Source organism: Sus scrofa, chromosome 1 (assembly GCF_054392235.1).
Source record: "Sus scrofa isolate SSC_HxYL_T2T_F1_AM1 chromosome 1, Sscrofa_HxYL_maternal_Yorkshire_Landrace_v2.0, whole genome shotgun sequence".
NCBI classification, from domain to species: Eukaryota; Metazoa; Chordata; class Mammalia; order Artiodactyla; family Suidae; genus Sus; species Sus scrofa.
The window spans coordinates 180,399,539-180,427,435 of NC_139383.1; the positions used below are offsets into that span (position 1 = coordinate 180,399,539).

The window sequence follows — 27,897 nt, forward strand, 5'->3', positions numbered from 1 at the left end:
TGCCAATACTTTCTAATGTGCATAAGCAAGTGTTTAAAATGTAACTTCCAATGTACAAGATATACAGGGTACAGAGGAACAAGTTAAACAAAAGAACAAAGAAAAAATCAGGTAACTAGAAAACAGACCATTCTATAAGATAATGATCTGGTCTTGTCAAAAATAATTTCAATATCATAAAGAAACTTTTTAGATTAAAAGAGACTAAAAAGATGATCAAATGCAATGCAAAAATTCTGAGTGATTTCTAGTTTGAAAAAATAAATTTACAGGAAAACTGGGAAAATTTAAATGTAGCCTGAATATTAAATGTTACTAGGAAATTACTATTATTTTTCCAAGGTGTTGGTAATGGCACTGTGGTGATGTGGAGAATATCTTTTTTTCTTAGACTATATATGCTCAAGTATTTTGAGGTAAAAGTCAAAATATTCATAACTTTCAAAAGGTTCATTTAAATTAAATACACACATATAGAGAGAAAACAATAAAGCAAATATGGATGGCATACTATTAACTTCTGAATCAAGGTAGCCGACTTATCAATGTTCTTTGTTCTATTCTTTGAACTTTTCAATGTTTTCGAAGTTTTTTTATTATAAAAATTAGGGGGAAGGCAGGAAGAGAACTTAAATCAGGTAGAGTTGCTAAAGAAGGTAAGGAAAAATATAACCTGGAGATCATTTATAAACACATATCCACACAGTTACCTGAAGAACTTTCTCACTTACTCTAAAAAACAAATCCAGAGACTACTCAGCTCACTATCATCTGATCAATATAAGTAAACAGATTTCAAACAAATACTTACACACTACAAACAGCAATAGTACTACAATCTGTCAATGATTTAAGGAATGTTTGTCATTGGCAAACAGAACATTTTGTTATGATACCTCGCAATGAATCAAAATACATTCTAACATCCATTAATCTGATATACTAAGAAATCAAGAAAAGCATTTGTTTAAAGATCTTTTTGAATTGAAAAATATGATTACATTTGAAAGACAGCTAGCAGACTATGCTAAGATTTACATCTAGAGCAACAAATTTTGATGGCCATTTATGCCACACAATGAAATTCTTTAAATTCTTTTTTGTTTTGTTTTGTTTTAAACAGTCTTTAGGTCTGTTTTTTTTTTTTAGGGCCGCACCGGTGGCATATGGAAGTTTCCGGGCTAGGGGTTGAATCAGAGCTGTAGCTGCTGGCCTACACCACAGCCACAGCTATGCAGGATCCAAGCCACTCTGTCACCTACACCACAGCTTACAGCAATGCTGGATCCTTAACCCACTGAGCGAGGCCAGGGATTGAACCCACAACCTCATGGTTCCTAGTCGGATTTGTTTCCACTGTGACACGACAGGAACTCCGAAATTCTTTAAATTCTTGATTTCATATTTAAATGTAACAAGAAATAGATATATTCAAGGAGGGAAAGGAAGACTTGTTGAGTATCAACTATGTGTTTGGTGCTTTATATAAAGTGTTTAACTCCAATGAAATCTCCGGAGATGAAATTTCTTTAAGCTGAGAAATGTTAAGTGACTTGCCCACAAATGACATCTCATAAGAGATGAGGCTGGAAATTGAATCAAGGTCTGTCGGAAATCCAGGCTTGAAAATCTATATTCTTTCCACTTAATTGACCTTAACAAACTTAATTTACAGACAAGAAAGCCCATCTGAGGGAAAAGTGTGTTTAAAAGAATATCTTCATATTCAAGGAGTTACATAATTTTAAAGTTTAAGAAAAATCAAAACTGAGAAAAAGAAAAGTACACTCTAAAATTACTGCTTGTTGCAAAAAAACCAATTCTTAGCAAGCCAGCTGTCTATGACACAGGACAGCTAGTCCTTTCCTCACTGTACATGTAAAATTACACTCCAGTTGCCCGTTGGATGACCCCACTGCCAAAATATGCTAGCAACATAATTCACATTAAAACCCAGAGGCCAAACACCATTTGGAAAGTGCTTTACATGTTTACTAAACCCATCTCTAGCACATTACCCACTCGAAACAGACCATTTTCAGAAAATAGTCTTTGATCTATCATATTCTTTTCTGCTACTCTAAAATAATAACAAAGTTATAAACAAGAAAATCTAAATACAAATATCCTATAACTGAATATTAAATTATATGATTTTAAATTTGTCTACTGCACAAAAATAGCCAAAACTACATTTCTCAAGTATAATATAAATCATGTATGTTCTTTCTATAGGATTAAAATTCCAATACCTTAGTCTCTTGTGTGTCTAAATATACACACAAAATATGTAGAGAAATTTATGTTAAAGGGTTTTCCCATTTAAAATTAAATTCTACTTAAACTGGATTAGTGACCAGAAGAGGGCACAAAGTGGCTTGTGAAGCTGTACTAATAACCTATAGCTTGATGTAGGTGTTGGTTACAGTGGTGTGTTCATTTGGTGAAAATTTACTGTGCTGTACATTTATCATGTATACTTTATTGTATACTTTATAATTTATAATAAGCATATTGTTTTTTTCATATATTTTTTAAATCCTCAATCTAAAAACCTACATTATACTGTACTGATAGCAAAGAAGCTACACCCTAGTGAAGAAAACAGACAAGCTATTCAGAATTTCATTAGAAAGTTATGAAAGAAGCAAGGACTAATACTACCAGAATGGCACCTAACTTAACCTGGAGGAAGTAAATGAAAGCTTCCTGAAGAAATACCTGAAACGAGTCCTAAAGATCAGATGAGAAGCAAAGAAAAGGGGAAGGGAAAGACAGGAAAGGGAACAGAGTGCAAAAACCTATGTTCAAAGAGTGGATCAAAGAAATTAAGGAAGAGAGTAAGGAAGGAAAGCCTAGAGGATAAAAGTCAGATCATGAAAGATCTCACATACATGCCATGCTACAGTATAAGCTTTTTCCTGAAAGCAATGACAGGAAAGGCTATGATTAGATTTGTATTTGTCCTAAGTCAGTTGTGGTGCCTACCATGTTTAAAACTCCATTTTGTGCGAAATTAGCCTGCACACTGCTCCATGTTTTTCACCATTATGATCCTGTCCAACACCCACATGTACAAATAAACACACAACCAACACTAAATGGCCAGAAGCAGTCACATGACCCAAGTACACAGGCTTGCTAGCAGCCCATGAGTAAAAGAACTAAGCCAAAGAGATTGTTTCTTGAGAATTCACACCAGAAAATCCTTGGAAGAAGGAAGAAGTTAGCAACAGGAGCTCAAGTTAAAAAGACAGCAGCCAGAAGGCAAGATATTGGCATAGGAGTGACACACTAGTTATAAGGAGGCAGAAATTAGGAATAAATAGAAGCTATGAGATGAGGGTGGGGGGGGGGAATTAGAGTAGAAAGGAAAAAATAATACAAAAAGAAATAGAAAAAGTAGCTAACACAAGTTAACAGTAAAGCCTTCAAGTGAAATCTGTCTTTTCCTGCCTCCAGTTTATTTTTAAGTTCCTGTTCTTCCTGAAATCAAGCTGTTTAACTTTTCCTGGGTTCCCTTGTGCATGTTTTCTTTCAATCAGCACTCCATTACTTAAGGTAACTTAAGTCTGTTCCTTACAACTGAAAGAATCTAACTAAAAGAATATTTTAGAACATTTACCCCGGCAACTGTGCAAAGAATGAACTGGAGGCAAAATAAGAGACAGAAAAGAAGACCACTCAGAAAGCATTACAGAAGCCCAAAAAACATTTGGGGTTAAAATAAGAGACCACAAAAATAGCAATCAGAAATGATCTAAATATGAGGGACAATGTGCAGGATTAGTAATGTTGGTACACCATTTATCAAGCTAGGAAATCAAAAGAAAAAATTATGTTGCAGTTTGTCTCCTTCTACCCCCACCTTTTTGGAGGGAAGAAAGGTAGATTAAGAATTTTATTTTGTACATGTGTGAAGTGCTCATGAAATGTGAATCCAAGTGGATATATTCAGCAGCAGTGATTTACAAGGGTCCAGACTAGAGGCAAGAGCTCTACACCCCAGCTCTAGCCTTAGGAATAAACAAAGTCAATATTATGGTTTAAAAATATGATTGGGGGAGTTCCTGTCATGGCTCAGCAGTTAATGAACCCAACTAGTATCCATGAGGATGTGGGTTTGATCCCTAGCCTCGCTCAGTGGGTTAAAGATCCAGCACTGCTGTGAGCTGTGTGGCATAGTTTGCAGACATGGTCAGATCCCGTGTTGCTGTAGCTGTGGCGTAGGCTGGCAGCTGCAGGTCCAATTTGACCCCTAGCCTGGGAAACTCAATATGCCGTGGGTACAGCCCCAAAAAGGCAAAAAAAATTTAATTTAAAATAAAAAATAAATAAATAAAAATGATTGAAAAATCTTTGACTGTTACTAATATAACTAATTATAATTTATAACATAAATTTTCCCTTTTTTACTTTTATTTAATCGCCCTGTTTTTATAACAAATTTTTCAATAGCATAATCTAAATGATTAGAAAAGATGGGGTTTATATCATTAATTTCTACAAAGGTTTTACCTTTTTAAAAATCTAATAAACTGTTTACCCCATTTCTCTCATGCATTATGCACCACTAAGGGAAAAAAAACTGTTAAAAAGCCTTGTGTTAAGACAGTGAACCTGCTGATGTTTAAACTATAACATGATTTTTTTAGACTTAATCACATAATTTGCTGGCTTAGACCTTTAACTCTACCTATACTGTAAGTGTTGGGTTTCTATCCTACAATTTTTTCTCCCCACCTACACTTTTTGCTCACAAATCTATTACTGTTAACCCAGAATTCAATAATGAGCTTAAGACACAAATTCAGTGCCTACTGGCTATTTACATCTGATAGAAGTATAATCACCCAAACTCAACATGTCATAAATTGAATTCCTCTTTTTTGACAAAAATAAAAATTCCACTCCTCCCTCATATTGATCACCTCAGTGAAAGGCACATGCTAGAAATCTAAATCTGATCCTCTAAGAACCCTCTCCCCAATCCCAAATCTAATGAAATTACCAAATCCTATCCATTCTCAAAAGCCAAAGATCCACCACCATTATGTACTCTCCTGACACCTTTAGTCTACCTTCAATCCACCCTTCTCAAATAGATAGTGATCTTTTAAAAATATAAATCTGATCCTTTCAGCCCCTTATTTTAAATCCTTCAATAACTTACTTAATAAATATTATAATCTCTATCAAAGCTAATCACTCCATGGAAGCTCAAAGGTTCAATGAGAAATTCAGTTTATCCTTTTTTGCAGGTTCACAAAAGAACCATCAGGAAATTTTTTTAAATCCTGAAAATTACTTAAAACTTATATATATATATATATATATATATAAGTTTCCCTGGTAGATCAGCGGGTTAATGATCCAGCATTGTCACTGCTGTGGCTCGGGTCACTGCTGTGGCATGGGTTCAATCTCTGGCCGGGGAACTTCCGCCTGCCATGAGCATGCCAAATAAAATAATAAATAAATAATAAAAAAACACACACATAGCAGCTGATACATTTAAGAGAAAAGCATGCAGCAATGTTAATAAAACCAAAGACTGAAAATAACCTCAAGACTACCAAAATGATATACTATCCAGCCAGTAAATGAGGCACTTCCAAATGTACAACCGTTGAGTGATCTCTAGGATCTATTATTAAATGGGGGTGGGGGGAGAAGGGTAGGGGGAAGCTATATACATTCCATCTAGTACACAAGCATTTGTGGTGTTTTAAGAACATAAATACACGAGTTCCCTCGTGACCTAAGTAGGTTAAGGATCCAGCGTTGTCACTGCTACGGTACAGGTCACTGCTGTGGCACAGATTCAATCCCTGGCCCAGGAACTTTTGCCTGCTGCAGGTACAGCCAAAAAAATATATATATTTTTACACACACACACATAAGTGTGTAGACCTGTATGCTAGAAATATCGCAAGAACAACACACACAAAGATGGAAATAGTGGTTGTTTCTAAGGAGGGAAAATGGATGGTTGGAAGATACAGGGAAAAGAGAAACTTTTTACTACATACTCTTTTGAACCTTTTGATTTTTATACTATGTCTAATTATGACCTATAATTTTAATATGATTTTCTCCTTCCTCGGTTCCACATACAAAAAATAAAAAATTTTAAAGTACTGACTACAAAAACCTCTCTATACTTCATCCCTATACCAACGTTAAAATTATGCAGTGATCATCTGGTGTAAAATTACATTTCCTTCTTGACAGCTCAGGAGTTCAACAAACTATGTTTTACTGTTTAACTACTGCTAATAAGGCTGTTGATAATGACATTGGTGAACACTGCAATGATAACTGTACCTGCCTCTTGAAAAAGCAAGTCAGCAGCACCAGGTAGCAGAATTTTATTATTAAACTGACATCAAAATCTTCAGAAATTAAGGAAAACTACAAATCTTACTTTCCCAGCAAATTCTAAAACAGCAAATTCAAAAAAAAAAAAAAAGTATCTTGCTATCCTTCAAAAGCAGTGCAAAAGAGCTGTAAAAATCTACAAGAAGGTGAAACAAATGATACCACATGGAGACATTCATTACTGTTGTGTTAATTAACCCTTCCAGAAGTCCCTAAAATGTCAGATCTGTACTACCCCACACATTCTACAGAAGATGAGAAGCAGGCTGTGTGACCTTACAATAGCACACACCGCCTGCCCTGGGCTTCCATGATCTTCCATCTCCCTCTTTCTAAAGCCCGGAGACTAAACCTCCAAACATGAGTGTCAATTGGTCCCCTTAGCCCCGCTGGGGGGAAAACACTAGGCTAAGCAAAATGCCTTCAGGATTTCACGGCAAAGCCCTTTCAACCAAAGAAAGGATCACGACCTCGGAGAAAGATATTAAGGTCTGCCTAAGGAAAGGAGGTCTAGAAGAAGAGGCCGCTGCTGGTGTCTAAAGAGGAGCTGACACCAGATTTCTTGGGAAGTAAGAGCATCATGAAATAGACTATCTGAAAGACGAGTTGAGTAAGGGAAGAGCTTCAGCTAGGCGGTGAGCAGGTCCGCTAGGAAGAGGAGTGGGCAGCGATGGATCTGCCTTGGAGCTGGGGGTCGCAATGGGTTTAGAGGGCAAGCGTAAACGGATCTGAGGAACTGTGATTGGGTCAGCTCACAGGAGGATGCAACAGTCTCGAGGCCCCATTTAAGAGTACTACGAGAGTCCGAAGAGGGTTCTAGTGGGGTGTGATGGGGTGAGAGGCCCGAGACTAACACCAGGAGAGGTTGGAGCGCCGGAATGGTGCCTGGCCAAAGGAATACACGATGGGTGGGGTCCACTGGGTACCCGGGGCAGCGATCGGGTGTCAGGGAGGCTCCAGCGCAGACTAGCTCGCGGGGCGTCTCCGCTGGGGCGGGGCGGGGCGGCCCCGCAGGAGCCAAAGAGAGAGACCGAGACGTGGGCCGGGCTGGGCGGCAGGGCCGCTGGGCGGCTTGGGCGGGTCTTACCTCGGGCTCCGCCGCGGTGGCCACCGCAGCCCCCTCCTCTTCGGCGGAAGCCGCCTCCCAAACTCGGCCCCAGGGTCAGGCCGGAGGAGACAGCAGAGGCCAAGATCACCAAGGGTCGGACGGCTCCGGGAGGGTGGGCCCAGCTGCCTTAGGGTCCGGGCGAGCGGCCGCCGCGCATCCCCCGCCCTGTCAGAGAGACTCCGCCCGGCCTGGGCAGGCACATCCCCGGCCGCACCCGCCCTGAGACCACGCGTTCAGTCGCCGCCTCAACCGCTACTGCCGCCTCTGCGGGTGTCGCGGGTGCCTCCACCGCCGCCTCTCACCACCCTTGCTGTTCACTCAGCAGCCACAGTCAACCGCCACCACGTACCAGTCCGCTCGGGCCCGCGCGCCCCCGACCCCGCGCACGCGGCCCCGCCCCGCACGACTCCTCAGCTGCAGAAGAGCAAGCGCGCGCGCACTTACCTCCCACGCCCCCTACCGCCCTCGGGAGCCAGCCTGCTCGCCCGACTCCGCCCCCGCACGTGATGCCGCCAGCAAGTACAGCATGCGCTTGCGTGGACACGCCCCATTTCGTCCGCTTCAGGCGGCCCCGCCCAAACTTTTCTTCCTCACCTTACGGCAGAGTTGGGAACTCTGCCTTAGGTTTTATCTCTTCTAGAGAGGGATGTCGCAATGTTGGGCTAGAAAACTCTGGGTTTACGACTGCAGCTCTCGCTTTCCGGCCAATACCGAGGTGCCTGAAGGCTGGCTGGGGAGGTGAGGCCCGAGGCAGGTAAGAAGCCTCCTCCCCACTTCGGTTTGTCGGTCGGTGTGTCTGGGCAGGAGATCGTTTTGCCGCCCACGCAGTTCTAGCGTCTCCACACCCACTCCCCAATTCTGGCTCAAAATTCTTAGCGCCGCCTCCTTAGCGCCCCCCCCTCCCGCCCCCGTTTCCACACACACACGCCCTTTCCCCAGCATTTCCCCGCCCCGGACCTCCGTTTCCTAGTACTTCTTTCTTTTCATCCCTCAGACTTTTTACTGAGCACTTTCCGTGCATTAGACTCCAGAAAGTCAGAAGCAAATGAAATAGTCTCAAGTGTTTCGAAGTATGTTGGAGACGATGAGAGAATCCTCCGTGATAGTAAAGTAAAATTATAATAGAAAAAAAAAAAAAAGCACAAGGTATTCTTTGAGCGTAGAAGAGGGACCACCTGATTGTGTATGACTTGAGGAAACCCTCTGGGTCACTCTTAATTTGTGTTAGAAAGCTAATGAGCAGTAGCTGGTTAAAGCGGTATAAGAGATAGAAGCAGAGGGAATGATGGGTACAAAAATATTTTTGACAGTACTGGCGCTGAAATAAAAAGAGGAATAGAATACAGTTAGCGAAAACCACGTGGCGTAAGTTACTCACTCTTTGAGTAATAAAGAGTTATAAAGTAATGAGGTGAGGGACAAGCGTGTGGGCCAGAACAGTGTTTTCTTTTAAGGTGGTTATGAAGTGTACCATAACCAAGATGTGGACAGTTTATGAGTGAGAGTGGGTAATTTACAGAACCAGGAGCGGTAGTGGAATTAAATCTTGTATGCACATTAGAGTCACCTGGGATTCTTTTAAAAAGTAAAACCAGGCGTTCCCATTGTGGCTCAGCAGTAATAAACCCTACTGCCCTCCATGAGGATGCAGTTGAATCCCTTCCGCCATTCAGTGGGTTAAGGATACAGGATTGCCATGAGCTGTGGTGTAGGTCACAGACACAGTTGGCATCTGGTGTGGCTATGGCATTGGCCAGCAGCTGCAGCTCCTATTCGATCACTAGCCTGGCAACTTCCATGTGCCACGGGTGCAGCTCCAAAAAGGAAAGAAAAAAGTAAAACAAATGAAGTTGCTCCACCTGAGGCCAATTAAACAAATCCAGGCATCAGTTTTGGTTGTTTTTGTTTTTTTAAAGTTCCTGAGGTGACTCCAATGCTGCAGGTTGAGAACCACCAAACTATAGCAAAGGAAAGTTTGGGAAGTAGGGGAAGGCAGAAGGTTGATGTAGTTGGCGCTGTAATGTTAAGTTGGGAGTCATTTGATGAGAGTTCAGGATGGCATGAGACCCTTGAAAGTTTTGAATAACTACTCTGGGTAATGGGAGGAGTCACTCCTGCTTTCTCTTTAGCACAGTTTCATCCTTCAGTCTTAATCAGGCCCATTTCGGTTACTGCTCTTTCCTCTGTCTTTTCCTTCTGTCCAAGTTTTATCAGCTGGGGATCCAGCCTTAGAGCTCAGGGGAATCCTCATTTCTATCCCCCACAAGATCAGAGTTAAGCCAATTGATGAGATTCAAAGACTGACTTCACTCCCATAGAGATTACTATATACAGTGCCTTGCCAATTTAGAATCTGCCTTTTATTATTTATTTCATCAACCATTTAAGTTAGGAATGAGAAAGATTTAAGTTTCAGCCCTATTAGGACTTCACAGTATTAGGGAAAACAAACCTTTAGAAGAATTCACTTGGCAGACAGATAAGGTCTGTATAAGGCAAAGCCCTAGCTAGTCCGTGCTACTGTATTAACTGTGGTTAATTAAAAAACTTGTCTATCTGCTACCAGATAAGAGAAGGTCACTATTGTCTAAAATACTAGGGTTTAGTATGAAAAGTAGGGGTAGGACGGAGATAAAGATGATAAAGTGGATGTGAACAGATAATGAACTTTGAATTCCATGCTCAAGTGTTTAGGTTATATTTACTATGAGCAATTAATAGGTCTAAATACCAAAAGTAAAAGTAATTTCTCTTGTGTCATGGACCACTTGGTCAGCCTGACCTGTGGATCCTATCTCAGAATAAGAATAATGTTTTTAAATATATAAAATAAAATACATAAAAACATAAGTGAGATCTTTTTCATTGAAAGTTTTAAAAATATTAAAACAGATAAGAGATGTAGTTACATATGTGCTTAACTACACATTAAATAATATTTGGCAGCAGGACTGATTTTGTATTTTCAAAACAATGATGAGTATAAATTGTATTTTGAGATACCTGTAAGATTTTAGGAGATTCCCTGGCTAGTGGTCAAATTAGAGCTGTAGCCTCTGGCCTACACCGCAGGCATGCCAGATCTGCAACCTACACCACAGCTCACAGCAACCCCTGATCCCACTGAGTGGGAGTAGGAGTTGAACCTGTGTCCTCATGGATACTAGTCAGATTCGTTTCCACTGAGCCATGACAGGAACTCCTAAATCTAAGGATTTTAAGTGAGAGCATGACAGATCAAATCTGTTTCAGAAAGATGCTTGAGCAAGGTTCACCTCTCAGCCTCTCTCTGGGAATAGAGAACTGGCTATTCTCTTTTCCTATGCCTTAGTTATAGTAACCAGTAGTAATCCACTGTTGCCTAAGAATTTGGGCCTACAAGAGAACTAAGCTTGTGGCTATATATGGGAGAAGTACAAGGAAATAAATTGGGAAAGATAGATTAGGGCTGTTTTTATGGAATTTATTTAATGCCATGCTGTAGTTAGTACTTAATTTGCTAGACAGTGGAGAAACACTAAATATTTAGAGCAAAATAACACAGTTCCATTTGGAAAATAAACTAGAAGTAATGTGTAGGTTAGATCATCAGAAGAGAAAATAGGAATGAAGAGACTAGACCAATAAATAATTGACATTTTTAAAAACTAAATTTTATCATAAAGTGATCTCTAAAAGAGTGCTGAATTTATTTCCACAGTGTGACTGACCAATCTAAAGAAAAAGATTGGAATAAATTACATACCTTTCAACAAGGATGTGCACACCAGGTAGAAGTTAATTAGCATTTTATGTGGTCACAAGGCTAGTGCATTCTATAATGTTAGAACTTCTGATAAGCAATGGCTTTACCACATATCTAAGTTCTTAGATGTTGCTAGTACCTTTCTTGGTTAAATTCCATCTACAACTTTAAGTCCTGACTTTGTAAGGTCAAAACTTCTCTCTCCTTGCCAATTCCTGAAACCTCTTGGGTGAGTAAAATGCACTAGTAAACAAAAAGGAAGTCCTCAAGGCCCATGTAACCCATCTCTTTGGAAACTGACCATTGCTAGACTATGTAAAACTCCCCAAATCCCAGCTAGTCCCCAAATTATGTGCTTTTTTTAACCATGTTATTCAGAAAAATCGAAGAATTATCCTCTGGCAAAGGGGGTTAAGGATCTGGTGCTGTCACTGCAGCAACTCGGGTTTGATCCCTGGCTCTGATACTTCCACATACCACAAGCATGGCCAAAGGAAAAAAAATTGAACTTGAGATCCAGGTATTACTAATCCAAATGAGAAATGTGAAGTTAAGTAACTTTTTGGAGCCAGATTTTCCAAGAGACTACCTTCTTCAGCATGACTAGCCTTTATTGACTTTGTTCATCTAACTATTGGAGACCATTTGGGTAATGATATGTCAGTTTACGAAAAGGCTGCTGTTTACACCATGTGTATAGTAAGGGGAGAAAAATGTGACACAGTTTAGAGAGAATACCTTTGAATTAGAAGTGGTGAACTGAGAATAAAATTCTTTTTTGGTCAGCGATCCCTTAGCCATTGAGAGCCATGCCTAATAATTAACAGAGCAATAAATGGAGAGCTTTGGTGCCAGAAGAAATCCTACAAGGTTACTTAGTCTATCTCCCTGGCCCAAGGTAGGGCCAGATGGAATTTATGACAGTTAAGTTACCAAGCATCATCATCGTACCAAGTGGTTTTTCTACTTTGAGAGCTGAATTCCTCTATTTGTAAAATATTCATGTTAGAGGTATTTTGCTCAAGTTTATAAATAACTTATTGAGAAATATTCCTGTGTTTATAATTTTTGTGCTTTAGGAGTTTTTCAAAATATATTTCATTTACAGAGAATATATTCATTTATTAGACCTTCTCCAGTTTGTTAAGCACCAAAGACAACAGGGATGAGTAAAATCTAGTTCTGTTTTCAATAGGGGTATGTAAATATTGATGGTAATTTTTCATGCCATTTTATACAAATCTCTGGATGGTTTAGGCTAGCATTAAAAGGAAGCATTTAATTAGGGGAAATTGAAACCAAAAAATAAGGCTTCAGCTTCCTTCCTGAAAATGTTTCTGCTTATGCTGCCTTGAAAATCACAGTTGGTCTTGGCTGTGATTCTTTCTGTGAACTTGCAAATGGAATCATCCATTAGAAGTTGAACATAATCTAATTTTAATAACTATCAGACTATTTTTAAATCTTTGCATTCAAAGATTTGTAGAAGAGAGGTTAGACTTACTGTTTTTTACAGAGGACAAATTGAGACCAGTGAGTTGGAGAAACAGTTGTGTAAGAATGGGGGGGTACATTTTCTTTGTGAATGAAAATAGCTGTATTTACTGGTTATGTGCTCATTATCAAAAGAAAGAGGAGGAGTTCCGGCTGTGGCACTGTGGGTTAAGGATCCAGCATTGTCTCTACAACTGTGGGTGCAGTCCTAGCCCAGCACAGTGAGTTATGGGTGCCATGTTTCTGCAGCTGTGGCATAGGTCACAGCTGCAGCTCATAGTCAGTCCCTGTCCAGGGAATATGTTGCAGAAAAGGGGGGGGATAAAACAGTCAGTATCAAAAGTTTGAAGACAAAAAGTTGAGAACTATTAAACTCCTATTCTTAAAACTATATATAACTTTTTTTTTTTTTTTTTTTTTGGTCTTTTTGCCTTTAGGGCTGCTCCCGAGGCATATGGAGGTTCCCAGGCTAGGGGTCTAATTGGAGCTGTAGCCGCTGGTCTACGCCACAGCTATGCTAGATCCGAGCCGCATCTGCAGCCTACACCACAGCTCACGGCAACGCCAGATTCTTAACCCACTGAGCAAGTCCAGGGATCAAACTCGCAACCTCATGGTTCCTAGTCAGATTCGTTAACCACTGAGCCACAATGAGAACTCCCCTAAAACTATATATAACTTTAGATGGCTATCATTATTGATATGTTTGGATATACTTTTGTAAAAATTTTTGTATAACTTTTTCATAACTTATAATGAACATCTTTCTGGTTCAGAAAAATTACTATTAATATTTTTTTTTTAGGGCCACATCTGTGCCATATGTAAGTTTGCAGGCTAGGGGTCAAATTGGAGCTGTGGCTGCCAGCCTACGCCATAGCCATAGCAATGCCAAATTCATACTGTGTCTGCAACCTAAACCACAGCTTACAGCAACTGGGATCTGTAACACACTGAGAAGGCCGGGGATCAAACCCACATCCTCATGGATACTAGTCAGTTCTTAACCCACTGAGCCACAGTGGGAACATCTCTGTGTCAAAAAATGTGTATCTACAATTGTATTACTTAAATTTATCAGTTCTTGGAGTTCCGTCGTGGCTCAGTGGTTAAGGCACCTGACTAGTATCCGTGAGGAAGCGGGTTTGATCCCTGGCCTCAGTGGGTTAAGGATGTGGCATTGCCATGAGCTGTGGTGTAGGCCAATGGCTCCAGCTCTGATTTGACCCCTAGCCTGGGAACCTCGACATGGGTGTGGCCCTAAAAAGAAAAAAAAAAAAAGTTAAAAATAAATAATCAGTTCTCTCTTAAACTTTTGAGATTGAAAGTGTAATACCTACATATAGACATTTCTTAAGTATTATAATGGCGAATTTCCCTTAAAAAAGCTGGCATTTGTCTGCACCACTGTTAATGAAAATGCCCATTTTCCCATAGTTTCTTATCAATGCTGGTTATTTATTATCAGTTTTCCAAATCTTTGCTAATTTGACAGGTAAAAAATGAAATCTTACTGCAACTTAATTGCTCTGATTAGTAGGTGGATGTTGAGTGTCTTTTCATGTGTTTATTGGCCAGTTATATAAGTGGGGTTTTTTGTTTGTTTGCTTTTTCTTCTTTTTTGGCCACCCTGAGGCATATGGAGTTCCCAGGTCAAGAGTCAGCTCCAGGCTGCACTTGCAGCCTATGCCATAGCTGTGGCAATGCCAGATTCTTAACCCACTGTGCTGGGCCCCAGGATCTAATCTGTGTCCCAGAGTTCCTGAGACACCACCAATCTCATTGCTCCACAGTGCAAACTCCTGTATAAGTGTTTTTAAGCTCTCTTTTCATTTAGTATTTTTGTTTGACTATTTAACATTAAAATTTCACTCCATCTGAAATATAATTTGAATGGGTATGAAGTAGGTTATCTAACTTCTTTTCTTTAATATAATGATTAACAGGTTCTTCCAGTGCCTCTTCTTTTTGGCAGGGGGTAGAAGACGCAAGCAGCTTGATAGGGGACCCAGACTTGGGATTGAACCCAGGCCTCTGCAGCAAAAGTGCTGTATCCTTACTACTAGACCACCAGGGAATTCCCCTCCAGTGCCACTTATTAAATTACCCAGCGAGCATATCCCAAACTTCATGGCACAGACAATAAGATGTTAATAGATATTATATTAAAACAAAAAAACAAAAAATGTTTCGTGGTCAAATGAGTTTGGGGGGAAAAAAATCAGACCAAGAAAAGTTCAGAACCTCTATTGCAGAACCTCTTCTAGCCTCTAATATACTTGTGTGTATCATGAATCTCCAATAAGTTTTTAAGATACATTTCCCTAACTTATTTAACCATGTAATCTTTTTTTCTTTCCTGTGAAATTCTATGGAGTTGTGCTGTCCAAAATTGTAGTCACAACCCACATGTGGCTATTTAAGTTTAAATTAATAAAATAAGTTCCTCAGTCACACTAGCCACTTTCAGGTGCTCAGTAGCCAGATGTGGCCAGTGACTACTGTGTTGGACATTGTAAACAAAGAACATTTTCATCACTGAAAATCCTGCTATAAAACAAAATCCTGCTATAAAACAAAATATATTCATTGAAAACATGGAGTAATTCATAATTTCTCCCATGGATAGTGTCTTCATCATCATATTTAAAATTTCTAAAAATGCATAGGTTTGTTTTTGTATTGTTCCACTGATATTTATCTGTTTCTGCACCAGTATTACATACCAAGTTGTAAGTCAGGCTTCTGCACATTTTTCACTGAGAGCAGAAATAAAAAATTCCTGCATGGAGTAGGAAGTTGGACTAAAAGGGATAATAAAGGCCTTTTAACTTCTAAGACTCTACAGATGTAAAATTTTCTCAGCAAAATATGATTTTTATCATGTTAGGAGCCATACTCCATTATTCATTCATTTATTCTATAATTATTATTTATTGAGTATCTACCTGACAAGTTATTTTTTTGGAGCCAGAATGTTAAACCAATTTAGGCAAACAAGATCCCTTACATTTTTGGCCTGGGAATTAGGAGTATTAATCAAACTATCACATAGCCATGGGTGTGCAGGGACTTGAAATTAGAGGATAAGAGAATGACTAGTGGCTTCTCGTTCTGTCTAATCATGGGTGATCTCTGTGTATAAATGACATTTAAACTGAAATCTACCCAACAAATGAAGCCAGCCACTAAAAGATCCAGGCACAGCTAGTACCTCATTATGTGTTTAAGGAGTAAAAAGAAGGTTGATGTGGCTAGAGCTTAGTAGGCAAGGGAAAGTGTAATGGAAATGCAATTGGAGAGGTGGCTGGGGCCATGTGATCATGCAGGGTATTTGTAAGCAGCTAGGGCAGGGAATTCACGTTTTGAATGTGATAGTGCACTACTAGAGGATTTTAAACAGGAAAGATGTGACCTGACTTAAAATTTTAAGCAATTATACTCCAGCAGCTGTATGGAGAATTTACTGGAGGGGTCAGTAGTGGAATTAAGGAGACCTTTTAGGACAGGTCAAAATGAGAAATGATGATGAACTTGACTAAGGTGATGGTAGTCAAGATGGAAAGCATTGGACATATTCAGAACATTTTAGCTATAGAATCAACAGGACTTATTGATTAGATATAAGGTGTGAAGAAAATGGAAAGCTCAGGGACAGTGTTTATATTTCATTATAGAGTACTGGGTTTAATTTCTGGTCTAATTATTATATGCCAAAATTGGCACACAGAAGACACCAGTAAGTATATTTTGACCGTATGAATAAATCAGTAAATGTCTTGCTCCTCTACACGTTTAAGCTACTAAAGCATAAGTTTGTGCACATGTCTTTATTAATTATTAGGGAATCTGATGCCTAAGAACTAGAGGTTTATGTTATAGGCCTATCAAGTATGGGGAGTAACTAAACTGTTCCACTGAAGTATCCATGCCAGTGTGGTAGAGTGAATGAAGAAGAGAAAATTCCCTGCCTCAGGTGCAAAAGTTCTCTGGGAATCTCTTATTTTAAAAATCTATGATGATTTTGCATTTTATGCTACATTACGTCCATGTTTATGTTAATTATTAAGGTGTTTTAAGTTACTGATTAAAATATTTTAAGTATTTAAAATATTTAAGATTGCTTACCTCTTTTCCCACAAAGCTAGAGAAATTGAAGCTCTAGGAAGATACACTAGGATTAGCCTCTGTTTGATTTTTGTTGTATTTGTTTGTCTGTTGATAGCTGCTGGCACATGGCCATGTCTAGTTAGAGGAGCACAGACCACATTTGTGAGAATTTGCAGTTTGATACAATTAAAAATAAAAGCCAAGGGAGTGAAGAGAAGAAAGGGAACTTCATTTAGAAACTACTGACTGTTATAATCTTCACTTAAAATGAGTAGAACTCTGCAGTTTGCACTTTGTAATGTTTTTAAAAATATAACTGAATGAGGCTGTTCCCTTTTTTTTTAAGGAAGCTTTACTGAATAATTAAAATGAACAAAGGTCACAATTCTGGGATAGTGTGTTTTCTTGGGGGCTTTATGGTAAACTTATCTGGATCATTACTTTATTCAGCAATAACAAGCATAGTTTCCCAGAAGTTATGAGAGTTGGTGCATAATTTATGAAATGTTTGTTAACTAAAATCCTCGTGTGTGTGTGTGTGTGTGTGTGTGTGTGTGTGTGTGTGTGTCTCCACAACCACAGCATGTGGAAATTCCTGGGCCAGCGATCAAACCCACACCACAGCAGCCACCCAAACTGCTGCGGTGACAATGCTGATTCCTTAACCTGTACCACAAGAAAATTCCATCACGTATATTTTTGATCTTATAAAATGAGTACCTAAACATGTATAAAGCAAATATTTCTTACTTATGTCCACTATAATAAGTATTTTTAAGCATTTCTCCATTAAAAATTCTGATTGAACCAACAGAAACACCTCTAGTTGAAGGTTAATCTACTTGGAAATTGCCTTTAAGATACTTTAATAAATAGCCCCAATGCTTTTTTAGACCTTTAAGAGCTCTTAGAATTATTTCAACCTAGGCATTTACCATAGGCTACCTAATAGTAGTAGTCTGGAATAGAGATTTGCAAAGTTTTTCTCCAAGAAGTCCAAAAGTAATTACATTGTGCTTTGCAGACTGCTTATTAGCTCTTAGAGCTCAAAAGTAGACAGTATGTAAACAAATGAGCATTATTTTGTTCCAATGAAACTTTATTTACAAAAACAGGCAGTGGAGTTCCCTGGTGGCTCAATGGGTTAAAGGACCTGGCATTGTCACTGCTGTGGTAGTGCAGTCACTGGCCCCAGATTTTCCACATGCTACAGACATAGCCAAGAACCACCCCCTGGGCAAACAAACAGACAGTGGACCAAATCTGGTCTGTGGGCTGTAGTTTATTGACCCTTGGACTAGAATTAGAACATTTTTAGGATTTTTTTTTTTTTTTTGTCTTTTGTTGTTGTTGTTGTTGTTGCTATTTCTTGGGCCGCACCCGCGGCATATGGAGGTTCCCAGGCCAGGGGTCGAATCGGAGCTGTAGCCACCGGCCCACGCCAGAACCACAGCAACGCGGGATCCGAGCCGCGTCTGCAACCTACACCACAGCTCACGGCAACGCCGGATCATTAACCCACTGAGCAAGGGCAGGGATCGAACCCGCAACCTCATGGTTCCTAGTCGGATTGGTTAACCACTGTGCCACAACGGGAACTCCCATTTTTAGGATTTTTAAAGAGCATGGCAAGATTTTTGAATTTGAAAAGATGAGAGTTCGAATTGTAAAACCCTAGGGCTAGAGGAAACTTAGAAATCAAAGAATCACTGGAAACATTTTTTTTAAAAGCAGGTGCCCAGACCCTACTCCCAGAGATAGATCATGTATGTTCTTTAAAAATCTCTGTTCCACTGTGCACAATGGGATTGGTTGTGTCTCTGCAGCACTGGGATACAGGTTCCATCCCTGGCCCAGCACTGTGGGTTAAAGGGTCCAGTTGCAACAGCTGTTGCGTGGATTACAACTGTGGCTCAGATCTGATCCCTGGCCCAGGAACTCCATATGCCACTGAACAGCCGAAAAAAAAGAAGAAAAAAAAAAAAGCTTTAGAGATGGTTCTGATGTGCATCCCTGGCTAGAATCAGTATTTATCTGGTCCATAGCTCACTTTACAGATAATGAAGCTAAGACCCAGGGGTTAAAATGACTTTTTTAGAGTGAAACAACTGGTTTGCTTGAAAATCTGAACTGAATCCCAGACCTACTGGCTCCCAACTTAATTTTTTTTTCTACTGAACTGCAGCTTCTTCCCTTACTTATATCAGCAGGCAATCTAATGGTTCCTGTTGAATCATAAATTTTCCCTTTAATTTTTATTTTTATTTATCACCCTGTTTTCATAACAAATATTCAAGTAGTGTGCATTTTTTGTTTGTTTTGTCTTTTTAGGGCCACACCTGCAGCATATGGAGGTTCCCAGGCTAGGGGTGGAATCGAAGCTGTAGCTGCCGGCCTACACCATAGGCACAGCAACAACACATCCAAGCTGCATCTTCAACCTACACCACAGCTAACAGCAACGCTGGATCCTTAACCCATTGAGCAAGGCTAGGGATCAAACTCGCAACCTCATGGTTACTAGTCGGGTTCGTTAACCACTGAGCCACAATGGGAACTCCTCAAGTAGTATGCATTTTAATGATTTTGAAATGAATATGAAAAAATAGTCTCTTCCTTTTGTTTAAATATTTGGGAAGTGTTTGTATGAATTCAGTATTTACTTCATTTAGCTAAAGAAGTTGGAAGGTAAAATAAACTAAACCCTGTAATTACAAGTTTCGTGTATGCTGCCAGCACATGAACAGCATCGCTTCTCTCAGGTTCAGAGAAGAGTTTTCTTTGGAGTTAATTAGCATTCCCTCTGCTTATGCCAAAGGTAAAGCCCAAGAGTGCAGAGTCATGGCCTGGCTATATCTATCCTTAGTGACTTTGTGGCTTTATATATAGAAGCAATCAGATGCTTTATTTTCAAGAAATCTTTAAAATCCATTATTACCACCCCAAATATAAGGAACAGGGAAGGAAAAAAACTTTTTTTTTTTTTTTTTTGAGAGCTTGCTATCTACCAATGTGCTGAGTCTTTTCACTCATGTTTTTAATTCACAAAGCAATTCTTAGAGACAAGTTTTATTATTACCTCATTTTATGGATGAGGAAAATGAAGCCCCCCAAAAGAACGAATGACTTGTCCTGGGCCCCACAGATAGCAAGTGGCAAAGTCAGAGCCCACACTCAAAGCTTTCTGGCTCTAAAACATAAAACTATACTATATTTTATAGGATTTTACAAATAAAACTATGAGAAGGTCATTGTCTCCCTAGTTTATTCAACAGAGGAAAACAAACAAAACACGAAACCAAGGAAAAATGGGGATGTTACAGATAATACAAAAATCGTAAAATGCCTTATTTCCCTTTTCCCACAATCTGTATTTTCTGACTCCCTTTTTAAAATGTTTCATTCATCTGCCAGACACATGCTTACTGTGTAGAAAGGTAATATCCCTGTGATGGTTCTAGATGGCTCCTGGTTCTTTTTCTAGGTCCCCTTCCACCTCTTTCCTTTACCGCATTAATGATGGGATCATTGTCCTTCCAGTCACTCCAGCTAAAACCCCCAGACTGTTAGTACTTTCTTGTCTCATCTAGCCTCCTCTGATCACTTATTGATACTCTGTCTATAATATCTTTTCCTCCTTGCCTCTCTATTCCTAGGGGTTTGGGTCATGTCCCCCTACCTTTACTTTCAATTAAAATCTAATTGACTTCTGCCTCCAGTTTATCTCCTTACCAATAAATCCTATATACTATAACTATATAATTTATCTCCCAATTATAAATTTGTAATTTATCTCCCTACCTATATACTATACCTATCCTGTGTACTATAGTTATAGGATTAATACTACAACCATTTACACTATCGCTGAACCATTAATTTCCTAAAACACTGGTAGCCATTAGTGGCTCCCCATTTCCTCAAGTACAAGTTCCAGACTTTTCATCTGGAAATCAGCCAATGCCTAGCTTCTGATAATCTCCCTTTAACCCTCACCTGCACTCCTACTCACACTGCATTCCAGCCAGACTGGACTATACACTTAAAGGCACTTTCCTTGCTTCTCTGTCTTAATGCCCTTCTCCATGCATCCAACTCTACTTGTCTTTCAAGAGCCTACTTTTATGCCTCTTTCTCCTTAAAGTCTTTCCAGATCTGAGCTATCCTTCCATTTCTGTCTTTTGAATTCCCATTCATTTTACTTGTGGCTTATGGGTTTCATTGAGTATAAGCCACCTTTCATATCTTTGTTCCTCTTACAGCACCTAATATTAGGTACTCAGCTGGCTGCTGATGTTACCGGATTTAAGAATATATGAATAAGAAAGGGAATGACTGCATGTACATGGAGCAAGGCTCCCTGACCCTCCTCTTCAGGCTTTCAATGACTACTAGGTGTAGTGAAGGCCAGACTATACTGCCTGGCAGACACTTGGAGACCTGCTCTCTATGCTGCCAGCTGAAACCAGACCCACAGCTTAACAGCAAACTGGACTAGGGATAGGAGCCTACAAGGAGAAAGACGCTTGAACAGACAGGCATCTCATCTATAGTACATAGGATAGGTATAGTATATAGGTAGGGAGATAAATTACAAATTTATAATTGGGAGATAAATTATATAGTTATAGGTACTCTGTGTACCTAATATTAGAGTTTATTGACTAAAAGGTGTATATATTTATTGTATGTTCATTATAATAGGTTTAAGCTCACTGAGGGTGGGAACTAGGACTATTTTATTTCCATTCTGATTTTCCAGCCCCTAGCATATAGGAAACACTCAATAAACATTTGTTCAGTGTAATACACTACAGTTATCAGTTGTTGGGATAGAAATTTCCTGATGACACAGTAGATATCTGGAAATATGTTATATTTTTTAAAAAATCTTAGCTACCTCTGTCTCTTAATTTAATATATGACAAATAACCTATGTTAAAGATCATGTATTGATAGTCTCACTTTACCGAGAAGGAAACCGAGGCCTAGAGAAGTCAAGTAGTTTATTTATGATCATAAAGCCGGTAAATAACAAAACAGAGGCTAAAATTCACATCTTCATATGTGAAGTTTAAAATCCGTTTTATTGGCCATGGTAGTTTGGCCAAAGGCCAGTTTGGTTCCATTTGCTTTAAAGTTGTTGAGGTTAAACTATTGCAGTCATGCTGTATGGAATAGAATTAAGTCCTTGATTAACCTATTGTCTGTCTGTTGGATGTTTTCACAATCAAACAAGCCAAACACAAAAACTATTCTGTGAAGAAAATCTTAGCCCTGCCTGTGGACACTCCCTCCAAGATGAGATGCCTGTCTGTTCAAGCGTCTTTCTCCTTGTAGGCTCCTATCCCTAGTCCAGTTTGCTGTTAAGCTGTGGGTCTGGTTTCAGCTGGCAGCATAGAGAGCAGGTCTCCAAGTGTCTGCCAGGCAGTATAGTCTGGCCTTCACTACACCTAGTAGTCATTGAAAGCCTGAAGAGGAGGGTCAGGGAGCCTTGCTCCATGTACATGCAGTCATTCCCTTTCTTATTCATATATTCTTAAATCCGGTAACATCAGCAGCCAGCTGAGCACCTAGTCTCACCACAGCTTCTTTATTGGATTGCTGTTTGCTCATTTGCCATTGGGCTAGATATTAAGGATCATTGTAAGAAACAATCCAGGATTTCCCAATGTGGTACAGCGGATTGGCAGCATCTCTGTAGCACCAGGACACAGGTTTAGTATCCCGCCCGGCACAGTGGGTTAAGGATCCAGCATTGCTGTAGCTTCAGCATAGGTCCCAACTGCAGCTTGGATCTGATCCCTGACTCAGGAACTCCATATGCCACGAAGTGACCAAAAAAGAAAAAAAAACTAAACTAAAGAAACAATCCTTTGAAACTATATCATCTTTAATAAGGATATTATGGGACATTGATTATGATACACTGTCTTTTATGAAAACTCCTTGTGAGAAATCTGTCTGACCTTAGTACAAAGATTGTTTTTCCCTTTCCTGAGCAATTGCTTTGTTTTTACCTTATGGACATTGTGAATGTTTAACTTAACACTCTCTGGTTAGCTGCCAAAAAGTGAAGAGACAAATTTGTGGCCCACCCATAACAAATGTGCTCTATGCCTTGTTAACTTCACTCCTGACTTCAGTTTATGTCTTTGCTCAAGTTATTCTTTCCTAAGAAAATCTGAATTCATGCTTTTTTGTTTTATCCATACTCATAAACAGCCTTCTGTTACTTCTGAAATAGTTCATATTATGATATATTGTATGCGCAAAAAAAAAAAAAGCTGTCTTTAATGCTTACCAGTGACCTCATTACTTTAGGTTTTTTTCTTGAGGGATATATTTTTTTGTACGGATTTTTACAGGGTTTTGATTACATAAAAGCAGTTGTGCCACAAAATTGTATTGTTTTAATAGTGTAACCAAGTGGTAAAATAACTGGTCTAATGGCCAGAATTGTTTAAATTGATGTCACTGTTTTAGCCCAGTCTTTCACAGAAGTGTCATTTTCTTAAAATATGCTTTACTTTGTACTTTCAGTCTGCATGTGATAGTTTATTGCTTTATGATTTTTAGAAATACTGTTATGCTGCCACGTCAGCATATAGCAGGGAACTCTGTTAGTTGCAAATATTGTATTACCTTACCACACTTAGCAAGCTTCTCATCTCTGGCAATTGTGAGCATAACTCGTAACTCAGGTGATTGTGAGCATATTAATATTATCATGTGACTTGTCTTGTTCCTACTCTAAGTCATGCTTTTGTTTGGATAGGATAATATGAATGGATATTTGTTTTCAAACCTCATTTGCTTTAGTTGGTTTAGAGCTCTATACAGATTGTCTGATCATCTTACTAATATCCAATTAATAGCATAAGTATTGTACAACATTTTATACTCTTTTAATACCTTTGAGCAAGATTATTTGGCCTTTTCTACAACTCTCTGAGACATATAAAGCAAATGTATACACTTTTTACAGATGACAAAAACAAGGACAAGATCATTTCAATGATGTGCTCAGGATGATACTAGCAATCAGTGGTAGAACTAGGGCTAGACCCAGGTCTTCTGATATCTGTGCCACAGGAATGCCAAAAGAATTTCTAATTTATATTATAAACATTATACAGTCCTTATCTCACCCTTGAGGTTAAAGATGAGAAAGACCTATCATTCATGTTCATAGCTGAGCAGAATGAGAAATGAATTTCATTTGTATTACTCTCATGATTTTCTGACTTGCTCTTGAAATTGTAGTTCCTTGTAACTACAGCTGTAATCACTGTCACTTTCCATTATGGAATGAGGAAGCAATATTTCATCTTATCTCTTGAAAATTGATGTTGAAATGGAAACTATTTCCCTTAGTAGTTAGTAACATTTTTTTAGACTCTGAAAATTCATCTTTAATATAAAAATAATTTGCCATTGTTATCATGCATATTTCTTAAAGGGCCAAATATATGCTTAATGCTATAGAGTTTGGTAAAACAGTTACAATTTTAACGAGTCTCTGCACTTAGGAAATTTAAGGTATTCTTTTGTGGCGCAGTGGGTTAAGGATCAGGCATTGTCACGCACTGGCTTGGGTTGCTGCTGTGGTGCAGGTTCAATCCTTGGCCAGGGAACTTTGATAGGCCATGGGTGCAGCCAAAAAAAAAAAAAAAAGGAAATTCCAAATCCTTGATTACTGTTTCAGATGAAAAATTTCCAAAGTTTTTATTTAAACTGATTGTTAACATAAAGCACATAAGCTAGTGTTTTTTGAGTATTTACTCTTAGGCATCGTTGCTGAACACTTTACAATTATATTTAATCTTTGCCCAAAACCTTGTAAGAGTAGTTGCTATTTATGATCTCGATTTTATAGCCAAGCATCATATTCAACAGTAAATATTGTCTTCTGCCTCTTCTTCAGCTTCTGGAATTTCTGAGCAGCCCTGGTCAGTACAAGATGGACCCAGTAGTCTTGAGTTATATGGACAGTCTACTGCGACAATCAGATGTCTCACTGTTGGATCCTCCAAGCTGGCTCAATGACCATATTATTGGGTTTGCCTTTGAGTACTTTGCCAACAGTCAGTTTCATGACTGCTCTGACCACATCTGCTTCATCAGCCCCGAAGTCACCCAGTTCATCAAGTGCACTGGCAACCCAGCAGAGATCGCCATGTTCCTTGAACCCTTGGACCTCCCCCACAAAAGAGTGGTATTTTTAGCCATCAATGATAATTCCAACCAGGCAGCTGGGGGAACCCATTGGAGTTTGCTGGTTTATCTCCAAGATAAAAATAGCTTTTTTCATTATGATTCCCATAGTAGGAGCAACTCAGTCCATGCAAAGCAGGTAGCAGAGAAACTGGAGGATTTCTTAGGCAGAAAAGGAGACAAACTGGCCTTTGTGGAAGAGAAAGCCCCTGCTCAACAAAACAGCTATGACTGTGGGATGTATGTGATATGTAACACTGAGGCCTTGTGTCAGAGTCTCTTTAGGCAACAGCCAGAATCACTGTTGCAGCTACTCACTCCTACATACATCACAAAGAAGAGGAGCGAATGGAAAGATCTCATTGCCAGACTTGCTAAAAATTAGCTGTTTAAGTATTTTTGTGACTTTTGAAGTCTCTTTCTGCCTGTCCCCATTTATTGGATGGTTGCAATCTCAGTGCCTGAGGGAAGATGCCTGGTAGAGGGAAACTTAGGATTCTTACTTTTTCCTAAGAGAATATTATCCTTTGCATTATCCTAATGGAAAGTTTCACTTTAACCCTAACTTGAGAGCAATATGTTCTTTGAAAATGTCTTCAAATTATGCACCAGAACCTTAAAATGAAGCATTTTAAGGTAAATGCTTAAACATTTAGTAATTCCCTTTTGGTCTTCCTTTTCCACATTGGCTTATTCCAAAGGAAAAGAAGCAATCTGTTTAAAAAAAAAAACTAAGAATATGTGAAATCTAGAGGAATGCAAGAGAAGAAAATGATAGAACCAAAAACTTACTTCACAGCCCACCTATTTCAAGAGATCAACTGACTAGAAGCAGATCAAGACCTAACCTAATTCAAGATCTAAGTATTATGAGACTCAATTATTCAGTTCTGTCTCTTCCATTTGTTATACAAAGGCTTTCCCAGTCAGAACCTTTGCAAATATTTGATAAGATGATGTTAGCCCATCTTCCCCCATCTGATTTCTGGAGTGCTTTAAGAACAGATAAATCTCGGAGTTTCTGCTGTGGTACAATGAGATTGGCAGCATCTCTGGAGCACTGGGACGCAAAAGATCAATCCCTGGACTGGCAGGGTGGGTTAGGGATCCAGTGCTGCCACAGCTGCGGTGTGGGTCACAACTGTGGCTCACATCTGACCCCTGATCCAGGATCTCCATATGCCCTGAGGCAGCTCAAAAAGGAAAAAGAAAGAGAATGGGTAAATCTCAAATACATTAAATAAATGGCTGTGGCAGACCTCTTAGTTTGCTCAGTGAGTTGCCTGCCTTGTTCCTCTGGATTGATAACAAGTTTTCCTTCTCCTTGTCTGTTAGCCCATGCACACACTTGTTCTTTAGATCCAAAGCTCTGTGGTTTTGAAACTGATAGCTGACAAGTTCCCAAGATAACCTGTTATTTTAGATAAATACTTCTACTTTCTGATGGTTTTTCTCTCCTCTCCGTCCTTAATCTGACAGAATTGTTTTCAGTTAAGTCGTGGTGATTTGAGGACCATTATTGTATTTGAAATTTACAGACTAAAAGTTGCTTTGTTTTTGAGATATAAAGGAGAAGTGACCTTTCTCAATTCTTTTACTTCATTCAAAGTGAGACAATATAATTTTGTAAATGTGGAACTAAAAGTAAAAAGAAATGCTATCCTTCTGAAATCAGTAATGTGTTTTTCATTTATTTCAGTTCACAATTAAATGATACATTAGATACACCCATTAATCCTGTTCTTAATGAAAATTAGATTGCATTGTATATGAGACACGAAAGCCAGAGATTAGTTTCAGCCATGAAATTTATTTCAGCTACCTCCCTGGTGTAACCCTGCCCCCAGTCCTCATGGCCCAAAATAACCTCACCGCTCAGTGACCACAGAGGCAGTAACCTAGTTTCTTTTAGTCAGGAAGGGAAAACACAGTAAGTGTAAATAAGTACAGGTTGCATAGCAGGCCTCAGTAAACACAAGTTGAAACTAAAAGTCAAAGAGAAAGCTACCAAAAAAGTTTCCATTTCAAGTCAGTATGTTTGGGATAAAAACAGAGCAGGGAAAAAAATAACAACTGGCAGGAGTTCCTGTTGTGGCGCAGTGGTTAACGAATCCGACTAGGAACATGAGGTTGCAGGTTCAATCCCTGGTCTTGCTCGGTTAAGGATCCAGCGTTGCAGTGAGCTGTGATGTAGGTTGCAGACTTGGCTCAGATCCCAAGTTTCTGTGGCTCTGGCTTAGGCCAGCGGCTACAGCTCCAATTAGACCCCTAGCCTGGGAACCTCCATATGCCGAGGGAGCGGCCCTAGAAAAGGCAAAAATAAAAAAAATAAAATTAAAAAAAAAAAACTGGCAATCAACCATGGAGGTGAAATAGGGAGGGAAAGCAAGAGAAGGTGCTGAGGCCTGGAGTATAGATAATGATAAGAAAGCAATATTGTTTCAGTTACTGATGACTTGGGGATCTAGTCTAGACTATGAAAGAGTCAGATTCTCTCTGGGAAAAGTTACTGTCTTTCTGATAACAAATACCTGATTAAATCTCAGATTGTCTCCCTCTTAATACATATGGGAGCAATCTTTGCTACCTCCCTAAGATTTATTCCAGAAATTATTTTTTTAATTTAAACTAGTAACATTTTTTAAAAAGATTAAGATCTCTATTCTCAAATTCATGGCACGATTGAATTGTACCACAGGTTAGTCTACTTCTGTAAAACTTTGAGTATGCCGTTTGTAAGTATTAACACTATAAATGACAAGAGAATTTGAGAGTCAACTTGTAGTATTTCACTTGATACTATAACAGCCTTAAATTATACACCTGCTTGACCATATACTGT

General features: G+C 39.1%; 3 protein-coding genes and 1 long non-coding RNA gene across 53 annotated transcripts in view; 1 reads left to right on the forward strand and 3 right to left on the reverse strand.

Moving 5' to 3' along the window:
• MYO9A (myosin IXA) overlaps nucleotides 1-7,921 on the reverse strand; it is a 226,668-nt gene extending 218,747 nt beyond the window's left edge. For 40 of the 50 annotated variants that reach the window (XM_084979819.1, XM_084979771.1, XM_021100980.2 and 37 more), the window contains exon 1: nucleotides 7,469-7,921. The gene's annotated coding sequence lies outside the window, so the exon portion shown is untranslated. The remainder of the gene's footprint in view (nucleotides 1-7,468) is intronic. The other 10 variants (XM_084979663.1, XM_084979645.1, XM_084979706.1 and 7 more) reach the window with 1 other exon arrangement.
• LOC146406890 (uncharacterized) overlaps nucleotides 1-27,897 on the reverse strand; it is a 994,549-nt gene that overhangs the window by 782,772 nt on the left and 183,880 nt on the right. The gene's annotated exons all lie outside the window — the stretch shown is intronic.
• The window catches only part of LOC100627175 (GRAM domain containing 2-like), a 464,606-nt gene that overhangs the window by 381,625 nt on the left and 55,084 nt on the right, over nucleotides 1-27,897 (reverse strand). The window lies entirely within an intron of this gene.
• SENP8 (SUMO peptidase family member, NEDD8 specific) lies at nucleotides 8,185-26,726 on the forward strand. The gene is made up of 2 exons (XM_013992369.3): nucleotides 8,185-8,243; nucleotides 24,766-26,726. The coding sequence occupies exon 2, from the start codon at nucleotides 24,802-24,804 to the stop codon at nucleotides 25,438-25,440; it is 639 nt and encodes a 212-aa protein (XP_013847823.1). The 5' UTR covers nucleotides 8,185-8,243; nucleotides 24,766-24,801; the 3' UTR covers nucleotides 25,441-26,726.